This window comes from Phocoena phocoena, chromosome X (genome assembly GCF_963924675.1).
Source record: "Phocoena phocoena chromosome X, mPhoPho1.1, whole genome shotgun sequence".
Classification (NCBI taxonomy): domain Eukaryota; kingdom Metazoa; phylum Chordata; class Mammalia; order Artiodactyla; family Phocoenidae; genus Phocoena; species Phocoena phocoena.
This window is the reverse complement of record NC_089240.1, coordinates 15,021,746-15,039,167: the sequence shown is the minus strand read 5'-3', so window position 1 is coordinate 15,039,167 and position 17,422 is coordinate 15,021,746. Positions and strand designations below refer to the sequence as shown.

The 17,422-nt window shown below is 44.0% G+C and overlaps 1 protein-coding gene across 1 annotated transcript in view; it reads left to right on the top strand.

Annotated features, from left to right (window-relative positions):
- The first annotated feature begins 10,416 nt into the window (after positions 1–10,416).
- Positions 10,417–17,422, top strand: part of BEND2 (BEN domain containing 2) — a 105,365-nt gene continuing 98,359 nt past the window's right edge. Inside the window, exon 1 of the mRNA XM_065901064.1 lies at positions 10,417–10,480. Within this exon, the coding sequence (XP_065757136.1) occupies positions 10,417–10,480 (64 nt within the window). The remainder of the gene's footprint in view (positions 10,481–17,422) is intronic.

Genomic DNA, 17,422 nt, shown 5'->3' with positions numbered 1-17,422 from the left:
CTTTATTGGGGTATAATTGCTTTACAATGGTGTGTTAGTTTCTGCTTTATAACAAAGTGAATCAGTTATACATATACATATGTTCCCATATGTCTTCCCTCTTGCGTCTCCCTCCCTCCCACTCTCCCTATCCCACCCCTCCAGGCTGTCCCAAAGCCCCGAGCTAATATCCCTGTGCCTTGCGGCTGCTTCCCCCTAGCTATCTACCTTACTACGTTTGTTAGTGTGTATATGTCCATGACTCTCTCTTGCCCTGTCAAAGCTCACCCTTCCCCCTCCCCATATCCTCAAGTCTGTTCTCCAGTAGGTCTGCGTCTTTATTCCTGTCTTACCCCCAGGTTCTTCATGACATTTTTTTTCCCTTAAATTCCATATATATGTGTTAGCATACGGTATTTGTCTTTTTCTTTCTGACTTACTTCACTCTGTGAGAGGATGTTTTTTAATGGAGGAAGTAGGGTTTGGTGGGGATGGGAGAGGGCTTTGTAATCATGAAGAGAAAGAACGTGAAAGAGAAAGGAAGAGGGAGCTACACGGGGAGTGGCATAGTTGGAGGAAGATCCATTCGCCCCTGGCCTTTTGCCTGTAGGAGCATGAGGAAAAGCTGGTTAGCCCAGAGCTGCGGAGCAGCTTGCACGGCCCTTTGGGGAGCTGCATGGAAGCCAGGTCCTTCTGTGGGAGAAGTCTTCTCAGGATGTGGATTTTCCATCCTCTGCTGCCCCTGTTCCAAGAATGATAAAAAAAAAAAATCCCTGGAGGGATGGGCGTTGCAAGGAAAGGAAAGCACAGAGGAGTAAAAATGCCTCCTCCTCTCTCCTTCAGTTATTGCATTAGTTAGGATATCGGTTTGGGTACTTTAACAGAGAGACCCCAAATCTCAGGACTTCCAAAAAGATACAAACGTACTCCTGTCTTGTTTCATGTTGGTAGTAGGAGGTGTTCCACATATTATCAGGGATCCACACTCCTCTCATCTTGTTCTGCTTTCCTCAGCATGTGGCTTCCATCTCCTGGCCCAGTATGGTGGTTCTAACTCTTGCCATCACATCCATGTTCACATTCAGCCAATCCTAGGCTCTGGGGAGTCTTTTAACTAGGCGGCTGCATGCCCAGTCAAAAGGCTCTTAATCTAAGAAAAGGAGAACTGATTTTGTAGACAACCAGCATTCTTGGTCTCACATATTTGATCATCATGCATGTAAAGATGATAGTTGAAGCTTAAGGCATGGGATGAAAAGTATAAGGTAGAGAACGTGACAAGGACACGTTATATCAGTGGCTTCATAGCATGAGAGGCTGGGAGTGGGCAGACGTGAGGGCTGAGAGCTGTGAAGGACAGGGGAATTTTAGAGGAGTTAGGAGCAGTTTATGATTTGTGGCCCCTTCAATGAATATGTAAAAACAAGTAAATATTAGAATTTGTTTTCAATTATCTTTGGTTACTGACCTGTTTCTTTGAAAGCCTCCCCAGGTTAGACTGGACATAATTTGTCATTTCAAAGTTAGAATGGGAACTGTAGAGTAACAGCAAGCGAATCTCAGGGGCATTCTGATATTTCAGGAGTGACTCTAGCAGAAGTGTGAGTGGGGTACAGAAGGGATGAGAAATGCCTCAGAATCACACTGTCACATCTTTCCTCCAGCAACTGGAGTAATTGGGTAGCCAAAGACGATCAAAGGTACCTAAAGCGGTGAAGTAAGCCTTTGGCCAGGGGTGGTTGTTTTCCTTTGGGGTAGGTTGGCTGTGCTCTGGCATTCCAGACAGGGAAAAGGGCCTGGGGTTTCTGGTGTGTAGACAGAGGGCTTGCCCTCAGACACAAGGAGCCCTTCTCTTGATACAGACACGAAGGAAGGGGAGGGGTGGTGTCTGGAGGAGAACTGGCCCAGAGGGAGAGCTAGGGGCGGGAGGACTGGCTGGGGTGGAATGTACGTGTGAGGACCTCAGGCTCAGAAAAAGGAGGAGGGCTTGAGCTGCTCCCGGTGGGATTCTAGAGATCAGTAAAAATGGAGACTATTAGAAATTGCCATTGGGCCGGCTAGGGGTAGGGTCCAGTTGTCGTCAGCCTCTCTTTGCTGTGGTGTGGGATAGTTCATGGAGCTTGAAGAGATGGTTCAGAGGCTTATGAAGCAATCCTCACAGCCTGCAGTGTAATGGGGCAGCAGCCAGTGAGGGCTCAGCCCTGGGAAGCCACGAGAGTCCAGGATGGGGCTGCCCCTCAGGGAAAGGTCAATACACGTGCTCCTGTGCACGTTATAAAATAGTACAAGATCTGAAACTTAACAGAAGAGGATTACATTAAATAGCAGATAGTCTTCTGTAGTGTTCCCCTGAGCCCCAGTGGAGAATCTCCAGTGCTCCATTGTGGGGAGCCCTGATGCGGGGGTCTCTGCAGGCCGCTGGGTGTGCTGGGGCCTAACATCCTCAGGGCAGGCTCCTCCTGGCTTTACCCTGTCCACAAAGGACCCCTTGGTGTTTTCCTGGTCTCTGCTTTTGAAGCACTATCTTGGTCCCAAAGCATCAGTTTCTTTCCAGATATGTTACAGAGAGGTCAGAGAGAGAAAGATGTACCCAAGGGACTCAGGGTTAGATTCCCCTCCTCTACTGATTTCTGTCTGTGGGACTTTGCTAAACTCTCAGAGGCGAGGATCACTACTTCCTTCCAGGGGTGTGAGAAGTCAGGGAGTTGGAGGATGGGAAGCAGCTTGACACAATGGGTGCAGGAACTGTCCCTTTATTCCAGCATCGCCTCTCCCTCCACTGCTGCTCCCTCTTCCATATCCTGTTCACAGCTCACTCCTGATATACTGGAGCCCCAGGAAAGCAGCCATGTGGCCTTGATATTAAAGAAGATTTTAATTCATTCTTAAAATGAATTTCAACATGGGTTCTGGAGAGCTGAGCGAGCCTTGGAACAGGAAGGCCCTTGGGTCAGCTTTGGATGGCTCTCAAGGGCTGTGCTTTGGAAGTTATACATTATAAACTGGGGGGTGGCGTGGGGTCACACAAGCAGACCTGGATTCTGGATGGATCATTCTGGCAGCTATCGGGGGCAGGGAGGAGAGCTCTCAGCAAAGGGAACTGATCGTCCACGGTGCGCCTTGTCATCCCATCCACGTATTGTCCTTGGGGGCGACTCCAGCGATTTCATTCCACCTTTTCTGAGCTCTTCTCAGAGGCGTAGGCGTCCCTCTGAGGGCGGCCCAAGTGGTTTGTTGGGTTCAGCACGGCCCGCAGACGGTCCAGCACAACCACCTTTTCCTTTCAAATGATACTAGCGGTTACTTTCCAGATCGCCCGAGGTCTGGGAAGGCCAGCTTGTAGCAGGGGTCTTAGGTGAGCTTTTGGGCCGGGGAAGAACCCAGGAAGGCAACCAGAAGCCTCGACCGCCGGCCAGCTGGGTTCCACGCTGCCGACCCGGACGCACCGCCCTCAGGAGCAGAAAGTTCCGGGCCCGACGGGGAGGGCGGCGGGCGCTGCGGCCGTTTCTTGGCACGAAAGTGTGATGGGGTGTGGACGGGCCTCCCCACCCCACCCAGGCGCCCAGGAGCCACGCACTGCGGCCAGGAAGCCACGTGGGGCTCGAGTCGCCACCAGAAAGAAGGCAAGTGAGGAGAGGTCCCGAGTCCTGTGCCACCACCTGGGGCGGGGGGGGGGGGGTCGCCGCACTGCTGCCCGGAGCCGGGGTCCCAGACCCAGGCTCAGCCTGGGAGGCACACAAGCTGTTGTCACACTTTCCTCGCCCGACGCCACCACCTCTTTGTAGGTCACACAGCAGTGGAGAGGCGTTGGCTCTTATTTACCCCTGTGTCCTCCCTCGAGAGTCTTTCCTATTCTCAGCCCCCATCGTAGCCCCATCTTCCCCGCAATCTCTCTCACGCACATTCCCCCCGACGTGCACGTATACGCATGCGCACACACACACATCTCGGCGTTAATGACCCAATGGGATGCAGTTTCACAACCGCTGGGATGCAGGCTGTGCTCTGTGCCTCTCCTGGGCCTTTCCCTGTCTCTACAAAGAGAATGTAAGTTGGTCAAACTTGTTCCTGTGTTGTTGCCACCCCTCCCCCACCCCCCACACTGGGAAGTGTTCTTAAGGCCTTGGATCCAACAGCCCCGTCGTGGCCCCGTGGGGTGGGAGTTGGGAGGGGGCAGCAAGGGCGCAGGGACAGAGGTCTTGGTCAAGTGTGAGGTTCCACACCTGGGCTCTGCAGCCCCCAGCGTTTCAGGTTGACAGGCAGCCTTCAGTACTGCCTTGTGAAATCCGTCCCCGGGTTGCGTTGGTTTTTGTTGTTGTTGTTTTTTGCTGGATCAATAATTTTAAAATTTATTTATTTAAAATTGAATAATTTGAATTGAATATAATCAATTATTTCATTTTGGGTGTTTGGGTTTTTAATTTTAATTTTTTATTGAGGTATAGTTGATGTACATTATGTAAGTTACAGGTGTACAATATAGTGATGCCCAATTTTTAAAGGTTACCTTCCATGTATAGTTATTGTAAAATATTGGTTATATTCCTTGTGTTGTACAACATATCCTTGTAGCTTATTTTATACATAATAGTTTGTACCCATTAATTCCCTGCTCCTCTATTGCCCCTCCATCCTTCCCTCTCTCCACTGGTAACCACTAGTTTGTTCTCTATTTCTGTGAGTCTGCTTCTTTTTTGTTATATTCACTAGTTTGTTGTATATTTAGATTCCACATATAAGTGACATCGTACAGTATTTGTCTTTCTCTGTCTGACTTATTTCACTTAGCATAATACCCTCCAAGTCCATCTATATTGTTCCAAATGGCAAAATTTCATTCTTTCTTATGGCTGAAGAGTATTCATCTATATCTGTCTATCTATCTATCTCTCTATCTATCTATATCCCACATCTTCTTTATCCATTCATGCATCGATGGACACTTAGGTTGCTTCCATATCTTGGCAATTGTAAATAATGCTGCTATGAACATTGGGGTGCATGTATCTTTTCGAATTAGTGTTTTTGTTTCTTTCGGGTATATACCCAGGAGTGGAATTGCTGGGTCATATGGTGGTTCTATTTCTAGTTTTTTAAGAAACCTCCATACTGTTTTCCACAGTGGCTGCACCAATTTTCATTCCCACCAACAGTGTTCGAGGGTTCTCTTTTCTCCACATTCTTGCCAACATTTGTTATTTGTGTTCTTTTTGATGATAGCTGTTCTGACAGGTGTGAGGTGATATCTCATTGTGGTTTTGATTTGCATTTCCCTGATGCTTAGTCATGTTGAGCATCTTTTCATGTGCCTGGTTGGTCATCAGGGTTGCAGTAGTTTATTTATTTATTTAGGCTGCACTGAGTCTTAGTTGCAGAACGTGGGATCTTCGTTGTGGCAAGTTTAGTAGCGGCATTGGAACTCTTAGTTGCGGCATGCACGTGGAATCTAGTTCCCAGACCAGGTATCGAACCATCCATCAAAACTCCATCCAGCCAACTCCATCAAAACTACTGCAACCTGGTGACTTCACTGGTGGTCCAGTGGGTATGACTCCACACTCCCAATGCAGGGGGCCCAGGTTCAATCCCTGGTCTGGGAATTAGATCCCACATGCATGCTGCAGCTAAGAGTTTGCATGCTGCAACTAAGAAATCTGCATGCCGCAACTAAAGATCCCACATGCCGCAATGAAGATGCTGTGTGCCGCAACTAAGGCCTGGCACAGCCAAAATAAAAGAAAGAAAGAGAAAGAAAGAAAGAAAGAAAGAAAGAAAGAAAGAAAGAAAGAAAGAAAGAAAGACATCCTCTTCTGTAGGGACGGTGGCTCAGCTCATACCTAAGCCTAGGTTGATGGCACTACCAGCGTCTCCTCCCACTTCTCCCATATCTGCAAGGTCTCCTGGGCACTATGTTCCACCCTACTCATTCAGGCTGATGCAGCTTAGGTAGACTAGGAGAAGAAAGCTGGCCTTAGGAGAGAACCACAGTTAAGAAAGCGTTTCCACCTTCCATTCTGTGCCCCTTCATGGAGAAGAGGGGTCAAGTGAAAGAAGGGAGAGGTCTAGAAATGAAAGTGAAGGGGTTGTCGAGCATCTGCTGGATGTTCAGTTACATTCCAGGAACAGACATTGGGTACACTGGGTGAGTGGATCAGTCTGTGTGTACGATGAAGAGAAAAAAGTCACACAATAATTGGAACAGAGAAAGTTTAACACAAAGACGTATTAAGTATAACAGCGGATTGGAGTAATGAGGGATTGGCTAGTAAGAAAAAAAGAAAACTCTAAAGAATATGGGAGTAACAGCTGTGAGGAACAGTTACTACCTCTAGGGCTGATAGAGGGCACAACTATGACTGAATGATACAAAGAGGGCACAACTATGACTGAATGATACAAATCACTGTGCTGCTGTACTGGTGGAACTTGCTGTAAATCGACCCTCTGGAACTTGCCGGCAATATGCCCCGTAGGATAAAACTTGTTCCCTCTACAATCTTTCTCCAGCACCTCACCTCCTACTGAAAGAAGCTTAAACTGTGCTACTGGCAAAGGGAAAAATTAAGGGTCCATATCCATTTCCACAGAGCAGGCTAAAGGGTGAATGTGAAGTTGAAAGGGAGTACCAGTGTCAAAAGTTCAGAAAAAAAAAAAAGTGAAACCGATGAATCAGTGAAGCAGTAATTAGTAGAAAATTTATTTTGCACACACCAAAAGAACAGTTTGCAAACCAGGCGCACTGAAACTAAAACATGGAATGAGACTCAGAAGTATATTGTTATAAAGCAGCTTATATAGTGTGGACGCAGTGATTTTCTTCACAGTGATTGGTTATAATATTAGAATTTTCTTAAATGAAAGGGAATTGGTTGGTGGTCACCTCATCAGTTTTGGGGAATAACTTAAGTTTCACCTGTGATTTTCAGAGGCATAAGCAAGAAGTGACCCAGGTTAAGTTAGCCTCACTTGCTTTGCAAAATAAACCAAATTAAACTTTGCTTGTGTGACTAAACTGGTTTTGTATGCTCAGGGAATTTTCAAGACTGGTTTCTGTTTGTGTTTGATTTTAACACCAGCATAGTGCATCCTTTCTATTACTTAGCTTCCCTGTGCACCCTCTTACACATATTTACACTCCCATACCCCAGTGAAGCAACTCTACATTTCTACCCAAGGAGTGGGTAGAAACTTACGAGGGAAGAAACTCTCTCTCACTTTTCCTCCCAAATGAGGAGATGCACAGTGCCAAGAGTCACTGTATAACTGCCACAGTGAAACGGAACCAAAATTCCAGGCACTGTGGTGGGTGCTCTATATTTTATAATATTTAATTCTTAGAACCTTGTGAAGAAAGTGCCATTTAAATATAAATAAGATGTGGTGCTTCTCTCCAGGAACTTAGGCGAGAAGACTGTCTACAAAGATTTCTAATAACAGGCAAAGTGACTTAAGTGCTAAGAGGAGGCGACGGGAACCCACTGTGGAATCCTAGAGAAGGAGCTACTCATTCCTTACCAGGGGGCTGTAGGAAAGTGTCTTGGTGTAGGTTTTATTAGAACAGATGTCCTACTGGAACAGGCTTCAAGGGATGTGAGAAAGTTCCGGAAGCAATTGAGCAGGAGGTAGAATAACAGGGGATGTGAGCATGTGCTATGGGGTGGGGGTAATACGTGTGTTCAAATGATAACTCTGCCACTAGTCTTGTGGCTTTGAGCAAGTTAATGAAACTCTCTAAGCCTCAGTTTTCTCATCTTTAATATGGGACAGTAATACTGACTTCTTACAGTGGAGAGTGGCAAATACAGAGTGGTGCAGCTGAAGGGCAGGGTGGCACAGATTTAGTGGGCCTTATTAAGGGCACATTTCGAAAGTTGGATTATTCCGGATTTGTTCCCAAAGCTGGTGTTGGATATGAGCACAAACCCTGGAAAACCTTAGACAAAGTCTGAACTCAAATCTCTTACATTCTACACTTTTTCTATGATGTGTTGTATGTGAAGAACATTTTGTAAGGGGTGGGATTACCCTGGTGGCTACCAGTTCATATTGCTTTTTGTATGTGTGGAAAAAAGTACAGTTAAAAACATCTGCATATAGGTATAAAGTGAAGGAGGCAAGGCGCCACACTTCCCGTCGCGCATTCGGCCTCCCCTCCCTTGCAGGCAACTGCCCACGCCCCGCGCTACTGCGCAGCCGCAGAAACCTGGGAGGGTTTTGCGCCTTCTGTTAGCGCCTCAGTCCGTTAACAGTCTGTCTTCCGGTGTGCACAGTCGTGACCCGGATGCAGTGCCGACGCCGAGCCTGAGGCAGTCAGAGCTTGGCTCCCTGCCTCACGATGTCTGAGGAAAAGGGTAAGGGGCCCTCCCCGAAGCTTTCCCAGTAGTTTCTGCCTCTCTTCACCCCGCCTGGGGAAAGGCTCTAACAGGTTTTGACCCCAGCCCACCTAGAGGGCTGCACTGGTGACCGTGGGACTGGCTGTTAATTGGCCACAGCGTGTCAGGTGGTGGCCTCTCGGCTGCGGTCCCAGCTTGGTCAGGGCGCGCGTGGGAACCCGGGTATTGCGGGCAGAGTCTGGCCCTGGGTCCAGGGCGTCCCTGAGGCTCAAGGCATCCCAGGAACTCAGGGTGTACCCGAGGTTCATGGCGTTCCAGAGGCTGAAGCTAGTCCTGGGGCTTTTGGGGTCAAGGGTTCATGGTGTCCCAGGGACTGAAAGCTCTGGGACTTTCGAGGTCCCAGGGTTCATAGCTTCCAGGGGCTGGTGGCGATTTGGGGCTTGGGTGGTCCCAGGGTTCATGGCATCCCCGAGGCTTGAGGTAATCTGGGGCTTCTGGGGTCCCCGGGGTTCGTGGCGTCCCTGAGACCTGAGGTGATTTGGGGCTTCAGGGGTCCTGGGATTCATGGTCTCCAGGGGCTGAGGTAATCTGGGGCTTCTGGGGTCCCCAGGGTTCCTGGTGTCCCTGAGGCTTGAGGCGATCTGGAGCTTCCGGGTCCCAGGGTTCGTGGCATCCCAGGCGCACGAGGGGCTCTGGGACTTCCGGGATCCCACGGTTCATGGCGTCCCAGGGGCTTGAGAGGATCTTGGGGCTCGAGGTGTCTGCAGAGTTCATGGTGTCCTGAGGGAGGGATCCTGGGGCTTTCAGGTCTCCAGGGTTCATGGCGTCCCTGGGACTTGAGGTGACCCATAGCTGTTTCCGCCCCCGGGGTTCTCGTGGTGCCAGCATGTGGTGAGGCCCGGCCTCGTTTCCTGCATGAGGGCGGTGTTTCCTTACAGGACCTCTAGCGGCCGTAGAACAGCCGTCCTCACGCGAGAGGGCGGGCCACCGCGGTTGTTTCCTGCGCCCTCCAGAGGGCAGCGTGCCACGCTTTAGCTGCAGAACAGTTCTGCGCAGCAGCGGTTTTTCCTTTGAACTTTTTTTCAAGGCTTCATGCGCATGCACCGCAAGCAGCTGCTGAGCACTGCTTGTTGCTCCAGGAAAGCGATTTGGCTTAGCGGCTGGGACACTCTTTGGAGGAGAGGATTTGCTTTGCTGAAAGAGCGAGTCTGCCTTTGGCAACCTCAAATTGCAGCAGCGCTGCGGGGGGTGGGGTGTGTTTCCCACCGTCTCTCCCAGGATGCCAGAACGTGTGAGCTTTTGAGATTTGGCTACTTACTTTTTAAGTACTTGTTGCTGACTTGCTGGGACAAGTTGATCCATTATCCTTTCTCTTTCCCTGTCGGAGGAGGTAGGGGTCCAGGAAGGACCAAGACTCTCCGACGTTATATAGAATTTTTTTTTAATGTTAACAACTTTATTTTTATTTCTTTTTGGGTTTGCTTTTCATTGAGATAACATTGGTTTATAAGATTATACGTTTCATGTGTACAACATTATATTTCTACTTCTGTATACCCTACAGCATACTCACCACCAAAATTTTATATAGAATTTTGAGTTTAAAGAATTGATAAACTAGCAAGTTGATTCATTATAACATCTTTTGAGATTGAGACGTTGATTTTGAGGCTTAGATCGTAACTGCATTTGACCAAAGACAGATTGGGCAGCCTCGTTGTTTTATAGTAAATATGCAAATGAGGAGAAAGAAAATAAAGATGTGTGTGTGGAGAAATTCCCGCGCATAGAGCCTGTTCTTTGCTTCAAGAGGGCAGATGCGGGAGTCAGAACGCTGCAAAATGTGAGGACCGCGGTAAAGCAGGGGAGTGCTTCGGTGCAAGCTCCAGGACCCATCCGCCGGCAGTATGGTTGAGCATGGTAGTTCGGTAGAAAAGATCCTAATTTAGTCTGCTGGGGATCGCTTCCCTCCCTCTTCTACCCGGTTCTCCCCGAATTAGGACTGCTCTGGGGTTTTATGACACGAAGTGGTCAACTGGTTCAATGTTTACAAGTAGAGATTTTACAAGCAACTTTTCTACGCACTGTTTTTATAAAGCAGGGCATGGGCTCGATTCAGTTTCAAGCCTGCCTGCAGCAAGTGCTGGGCGATGGGACACATTTTGGTGGTATTATCCCCCAACGGGCCGACTTTGTAGTCTCTAAAGTTTGACTAGGAGAGTAGAAGGGCTGGTTTTTAGAGTCCTGGGCAGAAGATTTAGAAAGTGATTGTTCAGTGTACTGACGCACAGTTTTGCTAAAAACATCGGAATGATCTGGCCATTGTAATCTGCCCTGTTTTGCTGTGTATATTCTTTGCACTAGTTGTCATGTGAAACGCAGGTTTCAGCCCTCACCATTGTGAACTAATGCCTTATCTGGTAAGTTCATGGCAACTTAGTTCCTGGCACCTTGGGACCATAATCTTCAAAAAACTTCTAAATATTATAATGTCTTAAAAACTGCCTCTGAAGGCTATGCATATACCTAAAGGAATTAATTAGAATTTTGCCAATTAACTGAGAAATCTTAGTGGAGTTGTCAGTAGCTTTACTCATACTAGTTTGAAAGATCAGTTGATATACAAAAACTTGTCTTAAAAATAAAATTTCAGTTGCCTTTGTTATTTTCTTTTGATTATAAAGTCTAAGCTTTATTGTAGAGAATCTTAACAAATACAGGGAAGTCTAATGAAGATAATTTTGCCACCCAGAGATAGTGACACAGAGATAACCATTGGTATGTTTCCTTCTGCTCTCAAAGTTAAGATTATGCTGTATTTTTCTGCTTTGAATCTTACCCCCGTTTAAGAAGCAAGCATTTCACAAGCATTTCTAATATTAATAAATGTTCTTTGAGAATGTGCTTCTCATTGGCAATATACCATTCCATCATATGAAAATACCATAATTTATTTAACCAGTTTCCTTTTGTTTGGATAACTAGGTAGTTTCTAATGTTCTATTTTTTTTCCATGAAGACTATTAAGTCTTGGTACTTAATAGTTGGGACTCTCCAAACTCAACCCCAAAGTTTTATGGATGAGAAAACAGAGGCAAAAGAGTAGATGTATCTGGCCCAAAGTTAATACCCCTGGATAGCTAGAGAGCCTGAATTGGAGCCTACACCATGTGATTCCTAATTTAGTACCATTTTCACACCACCTTATACTAGCTAGTTACTTTATTCTGATACTTTGGTCTATTGCAAATAAATGTACTGAATCCAAGATATGCAATGTAAATGTGATCTACGAGTTAATACTTCAAGCTTAAACATGTTCTTTTTCAGATCAACTTTAAGAAATAAAAAAACCCATTTAGGGACCATACATTTGGCATATTGTGCTATTTTTCATATTCATTAAAATGGTTTACCAAGTTGATATTTCACATCTAGTTTACCTGTAGTCATCTGTTTCACATTTTGTGAGATTCAATTTGAATTTAATTTGTTTGATAACAACATTTACTTTTGTACATTATTTCTGCATTATTTATTATCATAAGGATTGATAATTGATTTTTATTTTTTTATTTTTAAATGTCACCTTTTAAAAAATTTATTTATTTATTTATTTTTGGCTACATTGGGTCTTCGTTGCTGCGCGAGGGCTTTCTCTAGTTGCAGCGAGCGGGGGCTACTCTTCCTTGTGGTGTGCAGTCTTCTCATTGCGGTGGCTTCTCTTGTTGTGGAGCATGGATTCTAGGTGTGTGGGCTCCAGTAGTTGTAGCACGCGGGCTCAGCAGTTGTGGCTCTTGGGCTCTAGAGCGCAGGCTCAGTAGTTGTGGCACATGGGCTTAGTTGCTCCGCGGCATGTGGGATATTCCCGGACCAGGGCTGGAACCCGTGGCCCCTTCATTGGCAGGCGGATTCTTAACCACTACACCACCAGGGAAGCGCGATATTGATTTTTAAAGAACAAGTTTGGGAATTCATGGTCACCACAAAGTGTGGTTGTGTAATACCAGTTGTATCCTTTAAAAGTTAAAAGCGTATCATTGAACACATAGTACATGGGCCAGGTGGTCCAGTTTCTTTTATTTTTTTTGAATTTTATTTTATTTTTTTTAAACAGCAGGTTCTTATTAGTTATCCATTTTATACATATTAGTGGCTATATATGACAATCCCAATCTCCCAATTCATCACACCACCACCACCCCCGTCCCTGGCCACTTTCCCCCCTTGGTGTCCATATGTTTGTTCTGTACATCTGTGTCCCAATTTCTGCCCTGCAAACCGGTTCATCTGTAGGTTCCACATATATGCATTAATATACGTTATTTGTTTTTCTCTTTCTGACTTACTTCACTCTGTATGACAGTCTCTAGATCCATCCACGCCTCTACAAATGACCCAATTTCGTTCCTTTTTAAGGCTGAGTAATATTCCATTGTATATATGTACCACAATTTCTTTATCCATTCATCTGTCGATGGGCATTTAGGTTGCTTCCATGTCCTGGCTATTGTAAATAGTGCTGCAATGAACATTGTGGTGCATGTGTCTTTTTGAATTATGGTTTTCTCTGGGTATGTGCCCAGTAGTGGGATTGCTGGGTCGTATGGTAATTCTATTTTTAGTTTTTTAAAGAACCTCCATACTGTTCTCCATAGTGGCTGTATCAATTTACACTCTCACCAACAGTGCACGAGGGTTCCCTTTTCTCCACACCCTCTCCAGCATTTGTTGTTTGTAGATTTTCTGATGCTGCCCATTCTAACTGGTGCGATGTGATACCTCATTGTAGTTTTGATTTGCATTTCTCTAATAATTAGTGATGTTGAGCAGCTTTTCATGTGCTTCTTGGCCATCTGTATGTCTTCTTTGGAGAAATGTCTATTTAGGTCTTCTGCCCATTTTTGGATTGGATTGTTATTTTAATATTGAGCTGCATGAGCTGTTTATATATTTTGGAGATTAATCCTTTGTCCGTTGATTCATTTGCAAATATTTTCTCCCATTCTGAGGGTTATCTTTTCATCTTGTTCGTAGTTTCCTTTGCTTTGCAAAAACTTTGAAGGTTCATTAGGTCCCATTTGTTAATTTTTGTTTTTATTTCCATTACTCTAGGAGGTGGATCAAAAAAGATCTTGCTGTGATTTATGTCAAAGAGTGTTCTTCCTATGTTTTCCTCTAAGAGTTTTATAGTGTCTGGTTGTACATTTAGGTCTCGAATCCATTTTAAGTTTATTTTTGTATATGGTGTTAGGGAGTGTTCTAATTTCATTCCTTTACATGTAGCTCTCCAGTTTTCCCAGCACCACTTATTGAAGAGACTGTCTTTTCTCCGTTGTATATCCTTGTCTCCTTTGTCATAGATTAGTTGACCATAGGTGCGTGGGTTTATCTCTGGGCTTTCTATCCTGTTCCATTGATCTGTATTTCTGATTTTGTGCCAGTACCATGTTGTGTTGATTACTGTACCTTTGTAGTATAGTCTGAACTCAGGCAGTCTGATTCCTGCAGCTCTGTTTTTTTTTTTCCTTCAAGACCGCTTTGGCTATTCGGGGTCTTTTGTGTCTCCATACAAATTTTAAGATTTTTTGTTCTAGTTCTGTAAAAAATGCCAATGGTAATTTGATAGGTATTGCATTGAATCTGTAGATAGCTTTGGGTACTATAGTCATTTTCACAATATTGATTCTTCCAATCCAAGAACATGGTATATCTCTCCATCTGTTGGTATCATCTTTAATTTCTTTCAGCAGTGTATTATAGTTTTCTGCATACAGGTCTTTTGTCTCCCTAGGTAGGTTTATTCCTTGGTATTTTATTCTTCTTGTTGCAGTGGTAAATGGGAGTGTTTCCTTAATTTCTCTTTCAGATTTTTCATCATTAGCATATAGGAATGCAAGAGATTTCTGTGCATTAATTTTGTATCCTGCAGCTTTACCAAATTCATTGATTAGCTCTAGTAGTTTTCTGGTGGCATCTTTAGGATTCTCTATGTATAGTATCATGTCATCTGCAAACAGTGACAATTTTACTTCTTCTTTTCCAATTTGTATTCCTTTTATTTATTTTTCTTCTCTGATTGCCATGGCTAGGACTTCCAAAACTATGTTGAATAATAGTTGTGTGAGTGGACATCCTTGTCTTGTTCCTGGTCTTAGAGGAAATGCTTTCAGTTTTTCACCATTGAGAATGATGTTTGCTGTGGGTTTGTCACATATGACCTTTATTATGTTGAGGTAGGTTCCCTCTATGCTCACTTTCTGGAGGGCTTTTATCATAAATGGGTGTTGAATTTTGTCAAAAGCTTTTTCTGCATCTATTGAGATGATCATATGGTTTTCCTCTTTCAATTTGTTAAAATGGTGTATCACATTGATTGATTTGCATATACTGAAGAATCCTTGCATCCATGGGATAAATCCCACTTGATCATGGTGTATGATCCTTTTAATGTGTTGTTGGATTCTGTTTGCTAGTATTTTGTTGAGGATTTTTGCATCTATATTCCTCAGTGATATTGGTCTGTAATTTTCTTTTTTTGTAGTACCTTTGTCTGGTTGTGGTGTCAGGGTGATCATGGCCTCATAGAATGAGTTTGGGAGTGTTCCTTCCTCTGCAATTTTTTGGAAGAGTTTGAGAAGGATCTGTGTTAGCTCTTCTCTAAATGTTTGATGGAATTCATCTGTGAAGCCCTCTGGTCCTGGACTTTTGTTTGTTGGAACATTTTTAATTACAGTTTCAATTTCATTATTTGTCATTGGTCTGTTCATATTTTCTATTTCTTCCTGGTTCAGTTTTGAAAGATTATACCTTTCTAAGAAATTGTCCATTTCTTCCAGGCTGTCCATTTTATTGGCATAGAGTTGCTTATAGTAGTCTCTTAGGATGCTTTGTATTTCTGCGGTGTCTGTTGTAAGTTCTCCTTTTTCATTTTAAATTTTATTGATCTGAGTCCTGTTTCTCTCTCTCTTTTTTTTTTTTTTGCGCTATGCGGGTCTCTCACTGTTGTGGCCTCTCCCGTTGCAGAGCACAGGCTCCGGACGCACAGGCTTAGCGGCCATGGCTCGCGGGCCTAGCCGCTCTGTGGCATATGGGATCTTCCCGGACCGGGGCACGAACCCGTGTCCCCTGCATCGGCAGGCAGACTCTCAACCACTGCGCCACCAGGGAAGCCCCCTCTCTCTCTTTTTTTCTTGATGAGTCTGGCTAATGGTTTATCAATTTTGTTTATCTTCTCAAAGAACCAGCTTTTAGTATTATTGATTTTTGCTATTGTCTTGTTTGTTTCTATTTCGTTTATTTCTGCTCTGATTTTTATGATTTCTTTCCTTCTACTAACTTTGGGTTTTGTTTGTTCTTCTTTCTCTAGTTCCTTTAGATGTAAGGTTCGATTGTTTATTTGAGATGTTTGTTGTTTCTTGAGGTAGGATTGTATTGCTATAAACTTTCCTCTTAGAACTGCTTTTGCTGCATCCCATAGGTTTTGGACTGTCGTGTTTTCATTGTCATTTGTCTCTAGGTGGTTTTTGATTTCCTCTTTGATTTCTCCAGTGATCTCTTCGTTATTTAGTAACATATTGTTTAACCTCCATGTGTTTGTGTTTTTTACGATTTTTTCCCTGTAATTGATTTCTAATCTCATAGCGTTGTGGTCAGAAAAGATGCTTGATATGATTTCAATTTTCTTAAATTTACTGAGGCTTGATTTGTGACCCACAATATGATCTATCCTAGAGAATGTTCCTTGTGCACTTGTGAAGAAATTGTAATCTGCTGTTTTTGGATGGAATGGCCTTTAAATATCAATTAAATCTATCTGGTATTGTGTCACTTAAAGCTTCTGTTTCCTTATTAATTTTCTCTTTGGATGATCTGTTCATTGGTGTCAGTGAGGTGTTAAAGTCCCCCATTATTACTGTGTTACTGTCGATTTCCTCTTTTACAGCTGTTAGCAGTTACCTTATGTATTGAGGTGCTCCTATGTTGGGTGCATATATAGTTTTAATTGTTATATCTTCTTCTTGGATTGATCCCTTGATCATGATGTAGTGTCCTTCCTTGTCTCTTGTAACATTCTTTATTTTAAAGTCAGTTTTATCTGATATGAGTATTGCTACTCCAGCTTTCTTTTGATTTCCATTTGCATGGAACATCTTTTTCCATCCCTTCATTTTCAGTCTGTATGTGTCCCTAGGTCTGAAGTGGGTCTCTTGTAGACAGCATATATATGGGTCTTGTTTTTGTATCCATTCAGCAAGCCTGTGTCTTTTGGTTGGAGCATTTAATCCATTCACGTTTAAGGTAATTGTCAATAGGTATGTTCCTATTACCATTTTCTTAAGGTTTTAGGTTTGTTTTTGTAGGTCCTTTTCTTCTCTTGTGTTTCCCACTTAGAGAAGTTCCTTTAGCATTTGTTGTAGAGCTGTTTTGGTGGTACTGAATTCTCTTCACTTTTGCTTGTCTGTAAAGCTTTTGATTTCTCCATCGAATCTGAATGAGATCCTTGCTGGGTAGAGTAATCTGGGTTGTAGGTTCTTCCCTTTCATCACTTTAAATACGTCATGCCACTCCCTTCTGGCTTGTAGCGCTTCTGCTGAGAAATCAGCTGTTAACCTTATGGGAGTTCCCTTGTATGTTATTTGTCATTTTTCCCTTGCTACTTTCAATAATTTTTCTTTGTCTTTAATTTTTGCCAATTTGATTACTATGTGTCTCGGTGTGTTTCTCCTTGGGTTTATCCTGTATGGGACTCTCTGCACTTCCTGGACTTGGGTGGCTATTTCCTTTCCCATGTTAGGGAAGTTTTCGACTATAATCTCTTCAAATATTTTCTCGGGTTCTTTCCCTCTCTCTTCTCCTTCTGGGACCCCTCTAATGCGAATGTTGTTGCGTTTAATGTTGTCCCAGAGGACTCTTAGGCTGTCTTCATTTCTTTTCATTCTTTTTTCTTTATTCTGTTCCGCAGCAGTAAATTCCACCATTCTGTCTTCCGGGTCAGTTATCCATTCTTCTGCCTCAGTTATTCTGCTATTGATTCCTTGTAGTGTTTTTTTTCATTTCATTTATTGTACTGTTCATCTCTGTTTGTTCGTTCTTTAATTCTTCTAGGT